General features: G+C 30.2%; 1 protein-coding gene across 1 annotated transcript in view; it reads right to left on the bottom strand.

The window, feature by feature from the left end:
- Positions 1–21,570, bottom strand: part of LOC148310874 (uncharacterized) — a 113,687-nt gene that overhangs the window by 42,600 nt on the left and 49,517 nt on the right. Inside the window, exon 5 of the mRNA XM_088257633.1 lies at positions 9,705–9,933. Within this exon, the coding sequence (XP_088113759.1) occupies positions 9,705–9,933 (229 nt within the window). The remainder of the gene's footprint in view (positions 1–9,704; positions 9,934–21,570) is intronic.

Genomic DNA, 21,570 nt, shown 5'->3' with positions numbered 1-21,570 from the left:
AAAAATTTATAACGTTATCAATATAATTTTAATTACATCTTCTTGAACATAAAACATCCCTAATGGTCCATTGGGTACTACATAGGATCCACGTAGTATTATCTTGATCATTAATTACATGAAGGCAAGTTGATCAGTGCCGTGGTTTAAATAATATGGATCTTTTTTTATTGAATGCTCGATAATTTGATTTTTAAATAAATTTTATATTCACTTTTGCAAGGATTTTTTCTTTCTTTGAATGTTTTTTATGACATGTTGTTTCTTCGGAATTATCTAACGTCCAAATGACTTTGAGTTCTAGCTACGGCTTAAGCAACTTTAATCAATATTTTCTACTAAATTTAGTGTGTTTAATGGTATATGAAAATACATATATCATGCAACAATAAATTATTACATGACATATTTGCATGGGGATAGTAAGCTTTATTGTAACATAATTGATGAAAACAAATATGAGGATCATATTTTCGTTCAACAATCTGAGTCAGAAATATTTTGAAATTAAACTCGTGTCAAAACTTATTCTATTAAAAAGGAATCAAATACGAACCAGCTGGTGATATAGCACATAATATATGAATCCAAGAAAAATTAAATAACTGCAATAATATTTGATTTCAACTTATGTTACAATCAATTTAACATCTTATGATTTTTATTTACCAAAAAAAGTGAAAATAATTTATATAATACATATTTATTATAATCCTTTGTAGTAAAATGACTAGTATAAAAATTCTGACGCAGAAAAACGATTGTTTTGTTTGGTTCATAAATTTTCTCATATTGACAAAAGAGCGTTATGCCGGAAACTTTTCATGTTATCACGCAAAACTGCTCATATTTTTTTACTACTATGTTTTTTTTATAAAATATTCCCGTAACGTTCCCTCTGGGATGAAGCTTTTCCCGCTAATGGAAATTAAAATTTCGATGGATAGAGAGGGAAATTAATTAATATAGAATACGTTGCAGAAACACTTTGCCGTCCTAATGGGCACTTAAATATTTCATTTCGAATTCAAACCATCCTGTTTATTTTCATTGGATAAAAGTATTTTATTGAATGTGATTTCATTGTGACATTATGGACTGAAGGGTATCGAGCTTAAAAAATACATACGTTTTTAAAGAAAAACTTTTTTGGCAGCGATCGATAATCGATATTTGGACAACAATGGAGAGTAAAATTTTAAAGATGCGTCACGTTCTAGGCACATTTCGTTACATGAGGTGAAAACTGACTAGTCAACTCGGGAGGCACTTTAGCAAGCGTACTGGGAACGATTGTGGCGCCATGTGTGTGTACACAGCGTTCAAAGAAATGTGATTTTTCATTATTAATTTAACATAACTCTGGACTGGTATATGAAGCAAAACGTCTATCGTAATTTCTGTTAAAATTTATCATATTCCAACATTTCTGCTCCATAAATGGGAAAGAAACTGGAGAAGGAATAGTACGAGGGGAGGTCAAAAAGTTCACGGAATGACAGGGAAGGATAATGAAGTGAAACATTAAACTATTTTTCCTTTTCAATGTATTCTCCCTTTACCCTAATACATTTATTAGATCTGTCAAATAACTTATTAATACCGTCGAAAAAAAAAGATTTGTCTTGGGCGTCTAAATAGGCCAAAACTGCCGACTTTACTTCATCGTCGTCACCATTTTTTTTTCCACGCAGTTCTTTCTTCATTTTTGGAAACAAATAATAGTCGCTTGGGGCCAAGTCTGGGCTGTAGGGTGGGTGGCGCAGTTGTTCAAAACCGCACCGGTGAATGACAGCCATCGCAACATGGCTTGTGTGCACGGGTGCATTGTCGTGCAAAAGGAGCACGCTTTTGTAAGCTTTCTTTGCCTTTTTTCTTTAATAGCTTCTTTGAATTGATCTTGTAAAGAAGCGTAGTATAGAAGAAACACCACGTTCCTTATAATCAATCAAAAGGATACCTTCTGTATCCCAAAAGATCGTCGCCATGATCTTTCCGGCCGATTGAGACACCTTATACTTCAAGGGAGGGGGTGTGCCTTTTTTATGCCACTGCATCGACTCTTGCTTTCACTCAGGTTCATAATGGTGAACCCAAGTTTCATCGCCAGTTACAATTTGGGCCATAACTTCCTCCTTTTGCTCTCCACAGCGGTCCAAAAACTCGCAACAAATTTCGACGCGCTCCCGTTTTTGATGGGCAGAAAGCATTCTCGGAACCCATCTTGCACAGACTTTAGTCATGCCAAGGTGTTGATGTAGGGTGTTTAAAATGGTTGTTTCTAATACTCCAACTAATGTTGCAAGCTGTTTTTTTCTTTAGCCGGGCATCTAATACAAGTTTTTCAACTTTTTCGATGATTTCTGGCGTAGTAGCCTCAATCGGCCGTCCAGGTCGGGGGTCGTCTTCAATGGAATCCCTCCCTTGTTTGAAAAGGGCGTGCCATTTATAAATCATGGTTTTCCCAGGAGCGGAGCCCCCATAAACAGCTAACGTCTCTTGAAAATGGTTTTAGGTGTCTTTCCTTGTTTGGTGATAAACTTAATGACGGCGCGATATTCAATTTTTTCCATAGCGGCTAGTTTCTTCCCGATTGACTTGTTTACTCGTTGATAACTCAAAAGCTAATTTCCGATTAGGCTGAAACTTGGTTTATATACTAACAATGAGTCACTCAATTAGCGCCTTCCTGGATGAGTAAACTCACCCTCGCCAACCCCGCAATTCTGTGAACTTTTTGACCCCCCTCGTAGATAGGAAATGGAGTATATCAGCAAAGGTGTTGCATATCCGTACTCTTACTTGCTTATTTAAGTTAAACACTACCACTGTAAATAAATTCCTTGAAAAGAACTAAAAAAAGTTGTTTAATATTTTAAAACAGAAAAATACTTTATTTTCTTAATATTTTGTATTCATTTAAATCATAGGCAATGCGATTAATCATATTAATTTATAATTGCGATTTGCTTGCATGAATTTGTAAAATATTTTAGTGTCTATAAGGCTTCGTTAAACAATCAAAAACTCATCTTCACGGACCTTAAATTTAAAAAAATGCCCTCTATTTGAAAATGTTAAAAAAGTACGTGAAACAAGGTTAACCAGAAACTCAATATCGAAATTTGAGACCGACCTCATTAAAAATAATAAAAAGCAACGCTGAGCTACTGAATTCAAAAGTCGCGAAACAGAGCGAAAGAAGAGAACAAATAAGAAAAAGGGGATACTTCTACACGAGCTTTTTTAGAGGCAACTCTACACTTCTTTTACGTTACAAATCGATATGTATGTTTCAAAACAACTTTTAAGAAAAAATATTATATTTACAACTGACACCACAAAATTGAAACCTTTTAAAGAATTATAAGTACATATTTATTTAAATATCTTTTTGTCGTAAAACTGTTTTCATGTGTTTTAAAAATATATATTTTTGGTCAAAAATATACTTGATTTTATTTATATAAACAAAATAATAATCTTAAAACCATCAATACCTATTTCACCACTCTATACTACCACGGACGAGTAAAAAGTGATACCTCAGTTTTATGGTATTGACGATCAAGATTGAAAAGTGCCATTTGAATTATAATTTGCGCAAAAATTCAATTGACTTAAAGTATTATCGTTTAACTATAAAATATCTGACGTAACCTAAAATAACCCATAAAATGGCATAATATGTAGGTATGAGATGGTTTTTAGAGTATTATTTTATTTATTCTAATGAAACCACCAAGGTCAAAAACAAATATTTGCATAAAATGTTTAATACAGTTTTACAATTTTAAATATTTAAAGTAAACTAAATACCGTTCAAAAGTTATGGTTACTGTACGCTTATTATCTACAAAAAGATCCGGCCTAGAATTTTGAATGAAGCCACACCGCACCATGTATAGTTTTGTGGAATGCAGAGGTTGTTCGTGAAGGTTTGTGGAGGTTGCTCAGCAATTCAGTATCGATAGTTCTACTTATTCTCGTATCCTGATAAGTGGAAATGCGCCTCATCACATCATCATCATCTTCTAAAGGCAGCGCCTTGTAGTGTCAGCCACTTGTCTCTGTCAGTCGCCATCCTCTTGAGCTGCGAATAGGAGGAGACGTCCATGAGCCGCTTCAAATCCTGGAAGTATGAAGTTCTTGGGCGGCCTCTTGTTCGTTTTCCCAAGATTCTTCCTTCGAAGATGTTGCTAAGAAAGGTGCTATTTCTAATTGAGTGCCCTATTAGCTTGGCCTTCCTCTTCAAAATATGATTTAAAAGCTCTCTTCTTTCTTTTACGTCCTGCAACACCTTTTCGTTGGACTTCCTTACAACCCATGATGTCTTGGTCATCTTCCTCCAAACCCACATCTCAAATGCTTCAAGCCGGTCTTTTTCGTACTTTTGGATGGTCCAGGTTTCACACCCATACAACAAAACACTCCAAACAAAAGCCTTTATGAATCCTTTTCTTACTTCAATTTTTAAATGTTTGTTTGATAGGAGGCTGTACTTTTTCATAAAAGTTTGCTTGGCTAGCGTTATCCTCTTTTTTATGTCTAGGGTACATTTGTTGTTATATGTATATCACCTCACCTCATCACATATTATTAATTAATTTAAGAGTTTTTAATTCAGTAAGTCAAGAAATATTCTATAAAATTGTATCCGTGCTGCTAAATGTAGGGGAAAAAATATTTTGTAAAGTTGAAATTGGATTGATATTAAAAAAAAAAACAACATTTAGTCATAAATTTTGTAAAAAAAAATATATTTGACATCATAAATAACATTTTTAAAACTGTCATTACTCATTGCATCATCCTGTTTATTTTCAAACAAAATTTCAAAGTTCATTTCACTCGTACACCATCCGGAAACAGAAACCGCGATCCTTTAAAGTGCTGACAGTTTGAGGTACTGGTATCTTGTGATTTTAATTTTCTGTTATTGATGTTTAGGACATCCTTTAAAATCATCTGAATTCACGAGATTTTGTACATTTGGGTAATACCTTCAATTAATAAAAAAAAACTTTTATAATTTTAAGTGAACAAAATAGACAGTTAAACAAAATGTCGTAAGATGAAATGAACTTACATATTTTAATACTTTGTGAGACAAATGGGAAGAAATAAAAATAAAAAGTGTAAGTGTGTATTTGTATCAGACCATGTATTTGTAGGAAACAGTAATATTGTACATCATTTTAAAAGAGATGAAAACAGAAAAGGTGTATTTTTTATTTGTGTATACACAAGAGATGGGTTGACCTTGAGTCACAATGCAGAGAACCTTACAAAATATTATTAGATGAATAAAGAACCTCATGCGGGTTATTTTGCTAAGGTTATAAGATTTCTAACATGTTTCTAAACATCCGAAAGTAATTTAATAGATTTTTGTAACTGTAATAACTTTGTTCAAATAATTTTCTAAGATTTTACAAAGTAATTTGAAAATGCTTACAAAAGCCGATATTTGAAAACATAATTTGCTGTGACACAAAACCGCAAAACTTATTTTCTAAGAAGTTTCTCACTTACAAAAAAGAGATAAATATAAACAATTTATTTCTAAAAAAATATTCCGATTTTTCATTGTTATAAAAATTTCATAAATGCATATTTTTACGGCGATGATTTTTTTTGGATTTATATAAATATCATGACATCAAAATTTTCTGAAATTGCTTTCTTTTCAATAACATTTTCTTTTTTTGAGATCGTAAATCAACAAAGAGAAAAATGCTGTTTTTAAAGGTACATTAATGAAAACCGTATATAAATCTAAATTTAAAATATTTCAACGTCTCAAAGAACTCCAAATAATCCAACATTGCGACTCAGTTATTATAAAACATAAAAGAAAACAATATATTTTGTTCGTTTAAACCTAATATTATTAATATTTTTATATCTTGTATTGTTTTTTGCTTCTTAACTATTTTCTACGTGCATCATCTTCATATATTCTACGTAAAATAATTCTGTTATAATATCTTTTCAGGGAATATGATTCAATTCAGGATATGTGTTTGTATTATATATATGAATCATGACATGTATTGGATGTAACCGCTTCTTTATAGCATTCATGAATTTAATAAAAAACAGACATAAATTTGAAATTTTTAAATAACAAAAAAAAATCCTGTTATATCTCAGTATGCTGGAAACCTGAAACCTGGGTCATCGTCATAAAATATCCTTTTTTGTTTAAATTTCCTATATTCAGTTGATTTTTCTTCTTTTTAATTAACATGTACTACGAAAACAAAAAAAATTCAAATATCCATTAGAAATTTGAACACTGTACTCTTTGAACTTTAAAACGTGTTAAACTAAAACTGTTCGGAATTTTGCACCCCTAGTACAAACCTACTACGTGATATCTTTTTTTTCTACTCGACTTCATCTGCACACCAATGTTGTATCGGAAATTAACGGACCGGCGTATGTAACAGTTCGCGAGTGAATAAAAAATATGTAAAAATCAAGCGATCTCTCCCTCTCATTGTGAAAACGGCCGTGAAAGGGAAATGATTAATGAAATGAACTGTTTTTAATTGCCCGCACTTTTAAAAAGCGCTCCGCACTCGTGTAATTTTAGAAAACAGTGGAACTGAATTATACTTAACGCTTAAACGTTTTACAGCCTCGTAAAAACTGTTCCAAAACCCGTGACTCATTTAATTACTATCAAATGTCGGAATAAAAATGTTTTTACTAAACTTAAAAACGTGACCGTTTAAATAATATAAAAAGGATATTTGAATATTCCAAAAAAATGAATGAATTTTTTTACTTATTTTTAGTGTTGATTCAACGTTAACAATAAAGGTTTTTTTAACTAAAGCCAAAAAATTAAATTAAAGCCAAAAAATTAAATTAAAGCCAAAAAAGGGGTAAATTTATTTATTTTTACAGAAAATAAAAACAGTTTGTTTTTAAATAATCGTTTATAAGTTTAAACTGATATTCGTTGTAATAAAAAGAGGTTTTTGTAACTTTTGTTATAAAATTTTACTCTTTTTTTACTTAAAATATGAAATCATAAATCATTAATCTATTTCTTTTAATAATTCATTTTCAACGTTTAGAATTATTTAATGAAATTTTCAAAATAAATGTTTAATTTTTATTTTTGTAAATACAAAGTACAATATTCAATCAAAATCATGTAAGGAACATTTTTTTAAGAAAATTGTAGTCTACAGGCTGATTGGTATATTTTATTAAAGACAATTTTACTTTCATAGAAAAAATCAACCCTTGATTATCTCAGAATTGATCGCAGATCGGATAATATAAAAAGGGTTTGAGGTTGTGTCACTGAAAACCAAAGTATCTTCTCTACAGCCCCTTTACAAAAATACGACATTTCTTGAACCTTTTTGAGCATTATTTTGAAAAAAGGATTTGCATACTTAAATGCCTAGAGGCTATGAAAGCCAGTGATATCACATAAATTTGAGAAAACAAAAGCCAGTCTATCGATATCTTGAAATAAATTTTTGTTTCCAGCTCTGCTAATTTTCCATTACAACTTTATTGTATTGTGTGGTTTATCTTTGAAAAAGTTTAAAAATCGGTACGAGTTTTTTGTTTTTTAAATTTTCAGTGTTTTAGAAATACCTTGTCTTAAATGTTTACCATCTAAACACACCTTGATTCTATATTCAGATATACAATTTTATCCGGTACTAGCTTTACCTGACCTTGCGTTAATGTGGCTTAATCTAGTTAAATGAAAAATAATTAATATATAAAGCATGTATTTCATAAAAGTTTAAGTTCACGTTGCTTATGAATCAATATAAATATATATTTTTTAAATCATAAACAGCAATGCAATAAAAAAACATTGAACACGCTACGTTATTAGTTGTCAAGAAGTGCGCTGTTCACCATGAGCAATATTAAGTTTAACATGTGCTGTAGTTACGCTCAGCATATGGCGCCACCATTAGGAGTAAAATAGCCATTTTAAAAATATTTAGTTTTGCCTTTCATATGATATATTTATATTTACTTACAAAGAAACGCGTCCGTATTCAAATACGATGTTTTATCATAATTTCTAAAAAAATGGATTTATAAGATCTTGAACAGACAAACATTTACATCTTTATTTATGTAGATTATAATATGGATTTTTTTCAATTCCTATTTCACTTTGAATCTTATTGTCCCTCACAGTAAACTCTAAGCCTCTTTGCTTTATATTATTGTTAAAAGTATTTTATTTATCAGTTTTAAACATAGAAAACTCTAAAGATAACTTGATACGTCCCATAATACTGACATAACTTTATCAGTAATCTAGGAGAAAAGGATAGAATTTTGAGTGAAATTATTAAAGAAAAAAACACCAACGTGAGGAAATATTTGGATGTATTGGTGTAAAATAGTTCACCATAAGGGACCGAGATAGGTCCAATTCCCGTAACGTGGCCATTTCAGGAGCGGATATGTGGTTCGCTTGAGTTCCTTACGTGTCATTTCTGTGCTTATCCTGAAAAATTCTAGATTACTGAATCTTTTCAGGACGTCCATTGGAATTTGTATTCTCAACATGCTACTCGGGTGTAAACCTGCATCAACCGATTCTCGAGATTTCTATTATTTTCCGCATTCGGGAAAAAATGTTTTTATCCTAGATTTTTTTATTTCAGATATTTTTCTTAATTCAATCAAGTTACGCAGTTTCGGATACATTGACTGAATACCATATTATAATTTAATTCAATTCCATATTTGTAAAAATACCTCTTTCAGGTATTTTTACAAACAAGGATTTTTAAAAACTATTATAGAACAGACAAACTACTTGTTTTGTAATAATCATATATGTGTTTAACTTGATGTATCTATTATGTTAAATTCCAAATAAAAAAGAGTTCAAAATATAAATTATATAAAACATGACTTCACAATTTCAAAATGCAATACCAAACAATTCCAACAGAACATTAAATATTTGGTAACTAAGTACTTCAACAACCTTCCTATAGACATTTAAAAAATTGAAGACACTAAAATGCTAAAAAAAATGAAATCAATTTTATTTATGTTAATCTAAGAAAAAAAAAACATATTTTAATAAAAATTAATTGTATTGCCAACAAACAAAAATAACATGTACAAGTATGTCTCTAAGCACAAGAGCTCTGTCTCTTTATTGGAGAAAACTGCGTTTTTAATTTTAAGATTGTAACAACATTTTGAGTGTGTCTAAATACTTGTTCACAAATCTGGATTATCTCCAATTATAGAAGTCATTTTTCATACTATTTTTTGACATCTCATCAAAGATGAAGAAGAATATGGAAGTCTGGGCATTTACGGGGCTGACGACCGTCAAAGGCAGGTGTAAGTGATCACTTTACAGACGTGTAACATTCACCAATTCTACCCATTAACTTCCAAGAATTTGAGTAGTGTGGTTGTCAATAATGGGTAGAATTGGTGAATGTTACACGTCTGTAAAGTGATCACTTACACCAGCCTATGACGGTTGTCAGCCCCGTAAATGCCCAGACTTCCGTATTCTTCTTCATCATTGATTTGATGTCCAAAAATAATATTAAGATTGTAAGTAGAAATGTTTATAAAAATGTTTTTTTTATAATATATTTTTTTTTTACTTTTGCAAAACCAAAATAATTATTTAAAAAAAAAAGAAAAATAATATAATAAATAGGAAGCCTTACTTGAAATCTTTCAGTTTATTGTGAAGAAATTTCCTGATGTTCCACGGCAGGTCGTTGTGTCCATCGATCAGGGGCGTCTCGTGCAGGAGGCGAGCCGCTATCTCGAGACGCTCCGCCAGTGGCGCCCCGGCCGAGGCCCTCAGCGCGATGGGGCCCGCGACCCCCGCAGCCCCCACCACGAGAACCAGCGCCAGTACCAGAGACCACTGTTTACTACGACTGTTGATTCCTGTAAAAAATAAACAATATATTTGAAAAGTTTCGTTTATTAGTTAAGTCTTCACCTTTTAGACATAATAGTTATCGTTAGGTGATAACTACAGGGTGGTTAAAATGACGATACTTTGAGTAACTTGAATAAAATATTTGTTAATTAACTACAATTCAGCTGCTGTAGATTATTAACGCCATTGACTCCAATATACCACTTTTTTACTGCTGAAAGTCATTGTTTTATTATTATTTTAATATTATAAAAATATTTTTTAGAAACGTCCTATAGAACTTGAATTAAATGTTTGTTAATTGATTAGAATTTAAATAGCTGTTGTGGATTATTAACGCCATTAACACCAATATACCACTTTTTTACTAACGAACGTCATTGTTTTGTTTTTTTTTTCAGAAACGTCCTGTGGATCGAGTAAGTGAAGAAAAAAAAAGTGAAACATATTAATACGGCGAATGTAGAAAACATGTCATGTTCAAGTTTATCAAATACTTGAAAGCTGTTATTGCTGGAACAACAATCGGTGGGTATGTATAAAGATATCCATGAATACGGAAAAGGTGAAGATTGTTTACAAGAAACAAATGTGTGCCTTTCATTTTCTCAATTCTCTCTGCCTACTCTTGCGGAGAAGCTGCGTGATGGTTAGTTGATTACTTTTAGGAAAGTCCTTAGGTTCTTACTGTGAGATATTTGAATACAAAACTTCATACTTAAATTGATAAATCAATGATAAATGTTATTTAGTTATAAATTTAAAAAAAAAATAGGGCTTTAGCATATTTCACGACATGATCATATTTACTTTTTTTTTACATATCTGGAATTAAGAGAGAGAGAATACATTACAAAACAATTTAAATTAAAACATACCTCATCAACTTATAACGTACTCATAATTTTGTTCCATATATATGTACACATTTGAAGTATTAAGCCAGCGATATGAACATTATGATTAATTTTTAATTTTTGTTGCAAATAAATGTATAAAGAAATCAAATTTTCTATAATTGTAAAAATAATGTTAATTCAAATCCCATAGAGCTGTTACATTTTTTCCAAATATTAGACAATCAACAAATTGTAATATATGATATTCACGACGAAAATACATTTTTATGTTTGTAACATTAGTATTCAATATGAATAATATATTCATATATTCGAATGAAAACACGTATGATAAATGATGCTGTGAGTAAAAATAATATTTTCATCAGAATGAAAACGCTTATTTTTTTTGTATTCTTTAGTTTATATAGAGAGAAATTATTGTATATTAGCTGTTTACATGGCTACTTATTACTGTGACGAAGTCTGTTTAAATTGAAAAGAAAGGATAAAGATATATCATATTTCTACAATAATATATTTAATTTCACAATTCTAGTAAAATAATAAAAAATATAAAAATCTACGAAACAACAATGCAATCAAAAGATAAAAAAAATGCTTGGTGAGAATAGCTATCAAAAAGTACGCTGTCTACCATGGGTAATGTTAAGATTTGCGTTTAATGCAGTTAAATTCAATGGATGACGCCGCCATAACACAGCTTTTAAAAAGGAAACATGTTTTTTACCTTTCCCGTTAAAAGTTTTTTATAACAATACGCGCAAATTTGAATGCAAGACTGTGTCAACATTTCAAAGTAATCGGTGAATAACTTAAGAAGATTTTATAACTTAACACACTTACTTTTACAATAATACGTAACAAACTAATTGTTTATATTAAAATAGGTTACGATTAAATTGTAAAAGAAAAACGCTTGTTTTTTTACCACTTAAGCTTATTTTATGACGACTAGTTTCAGAAGATATTATTCCATCTTTAGGTCTAAATGTAAACTGAGTTTACAATTTAAAATTTCATCACGACTTACCACAAAGTGAATGCCGAAACAATAAATGTAATAGTAATTTATGTTAATGTCATATTTTGATTTCGTTTAAAAAATATTAAATATTTGTCCGCCTCCGTAGTGTAATGGTCAGCACGCTCGGCTACCGTTCTAGAGGTCCCGGGTTCGATTCCCAGGGGGGGTCAAATAAATATTTGTGATTTTTTCACTCTAATATTTATTCAATATTACCCTGGACTGGTACTTGAAGCGGAGGGCTGATCACCTTTCCTTCGCGTGTTAACGATCAAGATAACACTATGTTTATATAATGCAGTGCCCTATGCACCATTGGGGTGCGGATAAGGGTTTGAATTGAACAATTAGAAATTTAAAAAATATAACCAAAAGTCAATCGCCATATATCATATATATCAAATGTAATAATGTGTCTTGTGCATTATATGTTAATGTAGGAGGAATATATTAACTACACATGATGACGAATTTACACTAGAGAATATGGATATTTCCCATTACTGTTTCTATCATTGTTCTCTCTAGGGTATGCTTAATATAATGTGTTTGAGGTTTCGAAGGAATTGCTTTGCCCTTAATGGCTTTTCTTAACGGTTCAATTCATAATGATGATATTTTAAATTCGAAATGTATTGGTTTACATGCACCAAATACTCGTACTTTTTGATTAAATTTAAGACTAGCAATGTAGATATTTTTTTATCAAGCACAATCAATTTTACGTTGTTCAATACCTTTGGGGATGATACCACGACATTCAAAAACTTAACGTTCATCGTTAATATCAATCTAGAACAGCATTTTTTCACTTAAGATATATTTTTTTATTCGGTTAAATCTTTTTCATCGAGTTCGGAAACTTTTAAACAAATCGTTGTCATACAGGAGAAAGTGACCAAGTGCATTGTTTTACAAAAACGTGATCGTTGACTATTTGATATCTTACTAGCTTAATATTGCCCTGAAAAATTCCAAAGCATTTTAAACTTGGAAGTATAATATATTGACTTGGTAAAAATGACTAACTGCATTGATGTTTATTTTCTTGCCAAGTAAAAGTGACTTAAATGGCCCTCCTGAACATTTTACGTTTTGGTAGTTGGTCACTTTCTTTTGTACGACTACGAAATATATGTGAATTAATTTGGAATAAATCTCAAAGGTGTTCAAATATGTTCAGTTGGAATAAACTTAATATACTTCACAAATGTTTTAACTAATAGCGATATGGTAATACATACTTCTAAACCTATGAAATAAGAACTTGCATGTGAATGAAATCCACTAGTATTGGATATATACATCTTTAAACAAATTAATGCATAATGGATGTTAAGTAATGGGCAGAATGGTGAACGTTACACAGGTGTATAAAGCAATCACTTAAGCCAGCCGAATGCCAGGTCATAAGTTTTGGGATTCTCAGAACTTCATCTTCTTTCGTATGTAAACGTTATATGTGTCACCTCTAGTTGGAACACCGACGAGTATATTATATAAACATTTTATTTTAAAATCGTTTTTAGATAACGTTAAGAACGATAACGATAACGAATTATATTTGAAAATACGAATCGAGTTGTGGCAAAGTGGGGTCAAACCTAAAACCTCATATTAGAATTCGGAAAAATCAATTTCTTTATAGAATATGACCTATTATCAATCATGTTCTTTATAGAATATGACCTATTATCATTTTTTGTTGAATTTTCGTGTTAAGAAACTCTAAAGGAATTAAACAGAAAACACTTTTCAAAGTATGTTACATTACACAGGAATACCATTTACAAAAATATAACTAATTGACCATCACTTTGATTCTCTACCTGGGTAAGCAAAGAGAATCTAACTTTGTACTTAATATTCTTACTATTATATGACATCTCATCAAAGATGAAGAAGAATATGGAAGTCAGGGATTTACGGGGCTGACGACCGTCATAGGCTGGTTTAAGTGATCACTTTACACACGTGTAACATTTACCAATTCTACCCATTATTGACAACCACACTACTCAAATCCTTGGAAGTTCTATATATATTAACCAATTTTGAAACATTATTCTTAAATCACTAGAACTTCGCTGAATTTTCTTCGCTTCTTCCACATTTATACATCTTCTCATATATAAACGTCGATTATTCTGACTCCTGATCTGATCAGTTTGAAGTATTTGAAATACTTGATCGTGCCAAGTTTTACTCATATAACATGTTGTTTTCTTAAAAATATAACTACCTTTACAATTATAAACACGATTAAAAATAAGAATATGTTTAAAAAATTTAAAAAGCTGTATAATTTTCGTAAGTAAGGATATCAAAACATTAAAGTAAAGTTTGGGTGTCAACACTTAGAGCAGTACACCGTGGGGAGGAAATAGAAAGCGTACGTTGGATTTTGATGGGTCTTCACATATCGCACAATACGCTGAGACTTGAAGGAGCAGAGCTGTTTCACTCCAGTTATGTTCCTACTAGTACATTGGTTAAGTTTCAGCGTGATATTGCAATCATGCCCCTAACAAGAAACTTTCCGAAGGCGCGATTAGTGCGAGAAACGTATCGAGCATTCCGGGCACGTTGCAAGCGCTGAAACAGGCGCTGTTCGGGGAAACGAACGACCCCTGTCAATTTTGTCAGCGATTTTAATCATTTTGGCAGTGAGAACATTTTTTTGTAATCCTAGGGATTTCTCGTTGTAAATTGAGCCTTTATAAAATGTTACGTCAAATTTACGAGTACATCATATGCGAAAGTAAACATTTAATTCTGAAAGTTGAGTTTACGTGTCTAAACATGGACTCTTCGTATTTCTCGATTTATCGAATTATTAAGCCATTAATCATGATTCTTCTTCTTTTCATTTCCAATAATGATCAGTTATCGCCTCTTCCACATTCATACATTTCTTCATTCATACATTTACAAGTAAGTCTCGGTCTTCCTCAGCTTCTATTACAAACTATATTTAGTTCGTCTTTTTACCGTTACATCTTCACTTATTCGACACATATGCACAAACCACTTCAACACACCTTTCATCGTTTTATATATAAATATATATATATATATATATATACATATATATATATATATATATATATATATATATATATATATATATATATATATATATATATATATATATATATATATATATATATATATATATATATATATATATATATATATATATATATATATATATATATATATATATATATATATATATATATATATATATATATATATATATATATATATATATATATATATATATAATATATACATATATAAAAATTATACACTTTTAATTTTTAATTAAACTTCTACCAGAGAAGCGGGCTTATTGTGAAGAAGCAATATATTCCAACCTACATAAGAAAAAATAATGATATCCATAAGTTAAGATTTATATCTTAACTTGTATCACAAGAAGGGAGTTGTTGCTTTTACAAAAGTAAAATAATAATAATATAAACTTATAATAATCGAATAATGAAAGTTTATTTTAGTTATTGTAAAGTCATATAATTTTTGACGTCTCATCAAAGATGAAGAAGAATATGGAAGTCTGGGCATTTAAAGATTTTACATAAATTATATTTACTGTAAAATCTTTGAAGTTAAAGAGAAAAAGGAATAGGATCAGGTAGTGGGTTAAGGGAGAAGACTGTAAAAACTCAAATTATTTTTAAAAAAATGTGTTTTTAATTATTTTCAAAGTATTTTTTAATATGCGGTATAAATTAATGCAGTTAAAATCAAATGTTAATAATTTAACAAAACTTTTTTTCTTTCTGAAAACACAAAACTTTTTAAAATTCGATGGAATTATTATGTTATAAAATACAATGGAATAAAACAAATTCCTCTATTTTTTGGACATTTTTAATCAACGAAGCTAATTGAGCGCAAAGATATCTCTTTTCCTGTAAAAACCGATTTCTTTCATTGAAAAGGCATTATTTTTAATCAATCCCATTTTTTTAAAGTCTTATACGAAATTGTTGATAGGTTGAAATTACTGTGTCCCTTTACTCGGAAGTCTTATTTTCCTAAATTAGACAACCTCCGTAAAAGCTAAGATAAACGAGAAATGTTCGAGTATATTGAAGCATTTACGTTGAAACTATTTCCACGATAAATATCAGTCTAAAAGGATTATTCTAAAATATTGGAATCCAAATCTCTCCGTTCAAGATATCCTAGTTTTTCAAGATAGTCAAATCCTTTAATAGGCTTTCACATATATTTTTAGTACGAGGTTATTGGCATAAGGTTTTTTTTCACATTTTCAGATAGAAAAATAGGGAAAATAATATTTGATATTACTTTGCTGTTTATTTTACAGAAAAGATATGTTTAAAAAATATACAAATATTTTCTTTTAATTATGAAATTTCCTGAAAGTATTTTTCTTTAAAAAGTAAAGCTTTATATACGAGTGGTTTTAGTACATTTCGCGTATTTAAATTGTTGAAAAAAAAAATGTTTAAAAAATGTTCAAAAATAATTTTAAACATATTTCAGACTATATTTTTACATTGCAACCTAGATGAAGAAGTATATGAGAATGAGGGTATTTACAACACCTACAAATTGTCATAGGCTGATTTGAGTGATCACTTTACACACGTGTAATATTTACCATTCTACCCATAATTGACAACAATATGTACTACACAGTTTTACGGAAGTTATGTATATATGATATGATTCATACGCCTCTTAAGTGCGAGTTCTCGGAAGTATCTATAACTGATTTGTGTAAGTTTTTTATTTGGCCGAGATCTTCGATTAGATGTCAAAACGTAAAAAATAACTCATAAGTGCAGAAACCTAAATTTGTAAAGTAGTGTTTGGACAAAAATATTGAAGACATCTTTCCAATATGAATTTTAAGGGTATAAATTCAATAATACATTAATTTAAAAAACAAAAGATTTTTACATATTTCATATAAATAAACACATTTTGATAATTTTTTAAATGTATTTCTCGACAACTTGGATGATCCGTAAAACATCCACGTATTAGTTATTTAGAGTAAGGGTCGATTTAGAATAAACCCTTTTGTATATTTTTTACAAGATGTAAGCGTGGAAAGGTCTCAATTTGCAATTACAGGTTTTCGTTCACCATTTCCGTTTTTTTACTACCTATTAAACTACTCGGCACAAAAGTTACGTTATATTTGTATTTGATCCCTTAAAGTAGTGCTAATATTTATAAAAAAATTGTTAAAAATATTTGTGCATGTTTAACCATATGTAAAAATACTATATGTAAAAATACGAGTGCCTGTTTAACCTCGGCTCGTAGCGCATGTTTGTGCTGAAACGTTTAGTGTATATTGGTTTTCGGGTCGACCAAAAATCGCACTTGTTAAACATTTTGTGTAGTTTTAAGTATGTAAATGGTGCTATGGTGGTGAAGGGTGGTATTTTTTGCATGCTGTGGTAGTGATTGTCCTGACGAAGAGATGGGTACGTCTCGAAACCGGTAGACATAAAAATCTCAGTGAGTGGTTATATACTAATATTATTAACATTTTTTGTAAAAAAAAAATAAGTATAAATATTTGGTTAATTTAGCTGCTATGCATAACTTCTAAGATGGATTTTTTACGAAATCAACCCAAAAACTTGTACAGCGTTTCTCCTTATTTTTGTAAATGTATTTGATGCATGATTCTTTAAAAATCTGAATAGCTTTTGTTCAAAAAACGGAATAAAAAATTGGTGTAAAACCTAAAATATCTGAGCGAAACTAACCACGAGACTACAATGCAAACAGACTTCGATTAAAATTCTATACGTATAGATATCAATTTATAATTTTTGATTTCGTAACTTTTGTACTCTTTCTCGAAATGCAAATGTAAAATAAATATTTAAAGATGTTTTCATTAATGCCTGTATCTTTGTTAGACATTAATTTGACAGTATTTCCAGTGAATGTTGTATATTTACAATAATTTTTTTTTTTTTTTAAAATTACAAAAAAAGTTGTGTACAATCTCATGTACATGTACAATCAATTTGTTCAGTAATTCAATTCAAAGCAAAATAACATGCTATTTAGTGATCAGAAATATAGGTACAATTTTAATATTTTTCGGGAATTTATTCGGCATTCCTTGATTTTCTTTAAAAACATCATTGTTAAATTCATTTTCGATAATTCTTATGTAAAAGATAAATTAAAGTAAATCTTACGTTTTTTTAATAAAATTTCGATCACATTAAATATTTCACGCGATTTCAGAATATCCTTGAAATCAGAATCTTAAATTTACCAGCCGTAAGTTATTTATTATTGCTGTCTCATCTGAATTTTCGATTTCGTAGGCTAAAATGCCTAACATTTTTAAAAGGGAGATCTCTATACCATTAATTCAAAGGATTTTTCGTATGTCATTACATGAAATGAGATGACTTGACGTAAATATGGAGTACTACTTGAATACGTAAATACGGAGTATTTCATCTAACCAATAGATGTCTCTAGTGAAATTCTGGTTATTCAAGTACAATGTTTTGAAATTATATCATATAGATATAGAACTTCCAAAAATTTGAGTAGTGTGGTTGTTGATCATGGGTAAGATTGGTGAATGCTACACGTGTGTAAAGTGATCACTTAAACAAGCCCATGACGGTCGTAATGCCCAGACTTCCATATTCTTCTTCATCTATGTTGAGATGTCAAAAAATAATATAAATACGGAGTTACGAATATTATTTGGTGTTCAATTAAACTAATCAATTGCGGACGATTACCATAAAGCGTAATCAATTTGCTCCGCGGTGTTCGGCGCCCACAAAAGGCGGCTGTGCGAACAAGCGTACCAAGTACAACAAATGACATAACTGAGAATTTGTGAAAAGCGAGTCGCTGCTCGATTCAATAATGGAACCGGTCGGCCAGTTGATTAATGGCCACCAGCGGCTGTTGCCTCAGTCCCACAATCTCCACTATATCGATCCAGTTCCTCGGTCGACACTATATTGATTGGGTTCCACCTCAGGACCTCTCGGGCCAGCAGCGATCCAGACAGGCACAGAGGAAACTTTTGACTTGCCCTTACGCTAACAACGAAACTTTGCAAACGCGTATTAATCAAAAGTTTACCTTTTTTGCATGCATTGACGTAAGCAAACAAAGCTTCCCATTATAAATTTCATAATGGTTGTTTCAATACTTACGATGGGTTTAAAAAAGCTTTGTAGAATCAATAAATCAAATGGCATTCCGCGTCGCTCATTTATTTTAAAATAAATACAAATTGTAAATTACTAAGACAAAGCTTTTCACGTTAATGCAAACAAATTTGGTTTTATCAAAAGAATTTCTTAATTGGAATATATCTACATATAAACATATTCTTGTGTTTTTGAATATCTAAAAATTAAATATATTTTTTAAATACTTACGTATACAATTCTCAGAGCAATTCAATTTGAGCTTTCACGATATTTTATTGCCATAGATACGTAACGACGCGAATACTTCTTTTGTTTAGGTGTGAACCTATTCAATTCACCCCTATTTCCCTTAAGTACTTACCCAATACGATTTAAATGTAAGCACGTAATATAAATCTGTATAGCTCATATCGATAGTTGAAATCTAATGAATTTATAGAACATTTTTGTGATTGCAGATTAAATTTATAAACCAGTTTTTTATGTTAAAAATAATTAAAATTGAAAACAAAAATTTTCTATATTTTGAATGTGTCCAAATAATTGTTCACAAAATCTGGATTATCTCCAGTTACAGGAGTTATTTTCTTATTATTTTTTTTTATGAAAAATAATACGAAAATAACTCCTGTAACTGGAGATAATCCAGATTTTGTGAACAAGTATTTGGACACACTCAAAATGCTGTATCTGATTACCAAAATGCCAATAATAAAATGAAATCTTCTTTACATCTCACCAATAGATGTCTCTAGTTAAGTTCTAATGATTTAAGAACAAGGTTTCTAAATTGGTTCATATATATATAGAACTTCCAAGAATTTGAGTAGTGTGGTTGTCAATAATGGTTAGAATTGGTGAATGTTACACGTGTGTAAAGTGATCACTTAAACCAGCCTATGACGGCCGTCAGCCCCGTAAATGCCCAGACTTCCATATTCTTCTTCATCTTTGATGAGATGTCAAAAAATAATAAAAAACAAAAATGCTTGTAAGTAATTCTGAAAGGTTGAATATAGTGGAAAGCTTGTTAATTATATAAAAGAACAGTGAATGCAGAGAACAGCGTGAATGGCGCATTGAAATTAGGTGTAGCGAGCAAAAGCGTAACAGCAGGAGCTAAATTAGCACTATACAGCGATGTCCTAATACCAATTTTAATGTATAAAAATGAAGCCGAGTTGAAAAAAAAAAAAAAGTAGACTGAATGTAATTAAATTGCGATCTCTTGATAAATAAATGAGATCTCAGATAAATGAGCGGAAAAACGATGTATGATAGATATTCGGACGGTGAAATAAGGCAAGAATGCAAGGCTGATATAAGCATTATCTAATAAAATAAAATTACAAGGTTGTTTTTTTTATTTTATAAAATGCAGTTCCGCTAAGAATTGTCAGTACAACACTAAAATCTAAGTAAGCATTATCGACAAAATTAGGAATGTGTTGAGATCATATAAATATGCAGACGAATGAATGAGAATAGAAAGTAAAACAAATATTTGAGTGATTGATAGAAATATATAAAGGATAAGCGAGGAAATCTTAGCATAATTAAAAAAAGCAAATTTAAAAATCTTAAAAGTGAACAGGTCAGCAATAGAAATAATCAGCGGATATTTATGACGAGGTCCATAAATATGGAAGAGGCGAAGACTGTTCACAAAGACAGACTAGTATAGGATTTGATCCCCCCTACCTATCCCTTTGGTGAAAGAAAATAATGACTAATTAGATAATGACTAATTTTTGTTTAATTTAATTTTAATGATCTCCTTACTCTGAATTTCTTCAAATTCATAGTAGCACTCGGAACATGAAGAATTAACCCTTAGTCCAGGAATAAAGTAACAGCTTAAATTCAGATTGAACTACCCGACTGCTTCAAAGTGCGAGTTTGTTTATACACACTAAGTCCGGAAAAACACAGTCAGCGTCATTTTTGTTAACGATCCAAAACTCCCATAGGAAACATACGTCTGTGGAAATTGTATTCACAAAAGAATTTAAAAAAAAATATTATGATGAAAGTCTCTATTATCAATTATAAAATTAATAATTTTTTTATGCTTTTCGCAGATTTTATAAACTTTATAAAATAAAACAAATTTGTTTTAATCACTTTTATTTTTACACTTTAACCAATCGTTTTCGATAAGAACCTTGTCATCATCAGGGTTTATGTACTGAATTTTAAAACATTTAAATATTTTTTTTTTAAATTTAGTACTTAAACCCTGATGATGACAAGGTTCTTGTAGAAACCGGTTGGATTAAGTGTACTTATAAAAAGTGGTAAAAACAAATTTGTTTTGTTTTATAAAGTTTATAAAATTAATATATCTTGTCTAAAGATAGTTTAAATATAAACATGAAAGGGTTGTATAAATCTAGAAAGTACATTTATAAAATTAATTAATACATTAATTAAAAAGCTGGGTTAAAATGCAAAAGTCTTATTTCAGACCAGGAATGAATTTTAAAGGGTAGAAAAACATTTATCTTTTGTCTCTTTTAACGAACTAGGAGGTTAGAA

The sequence above is a fragment of the Brachycentrus maculatus genome, unplaced genomic scaffold (assembly GCF_059751285.1).
Source record: "Brachycentrus maculatus isolate JH-2025_06_01 unplaced genomic scaffold, ASM5975128v1 h1tg000086l, whole genome shotgun sequence".
NCBI lineage: Eukaryota > Metazoa > Arthropoda > Insecta > Trichoptera > Brachycentridae > Brachycentrus > Brachycentrus maculatus.
Note: the sequence above shows the minus strand (reverse complement) of the source record. Positions and strands in the feature narration are given on the sequence as shown.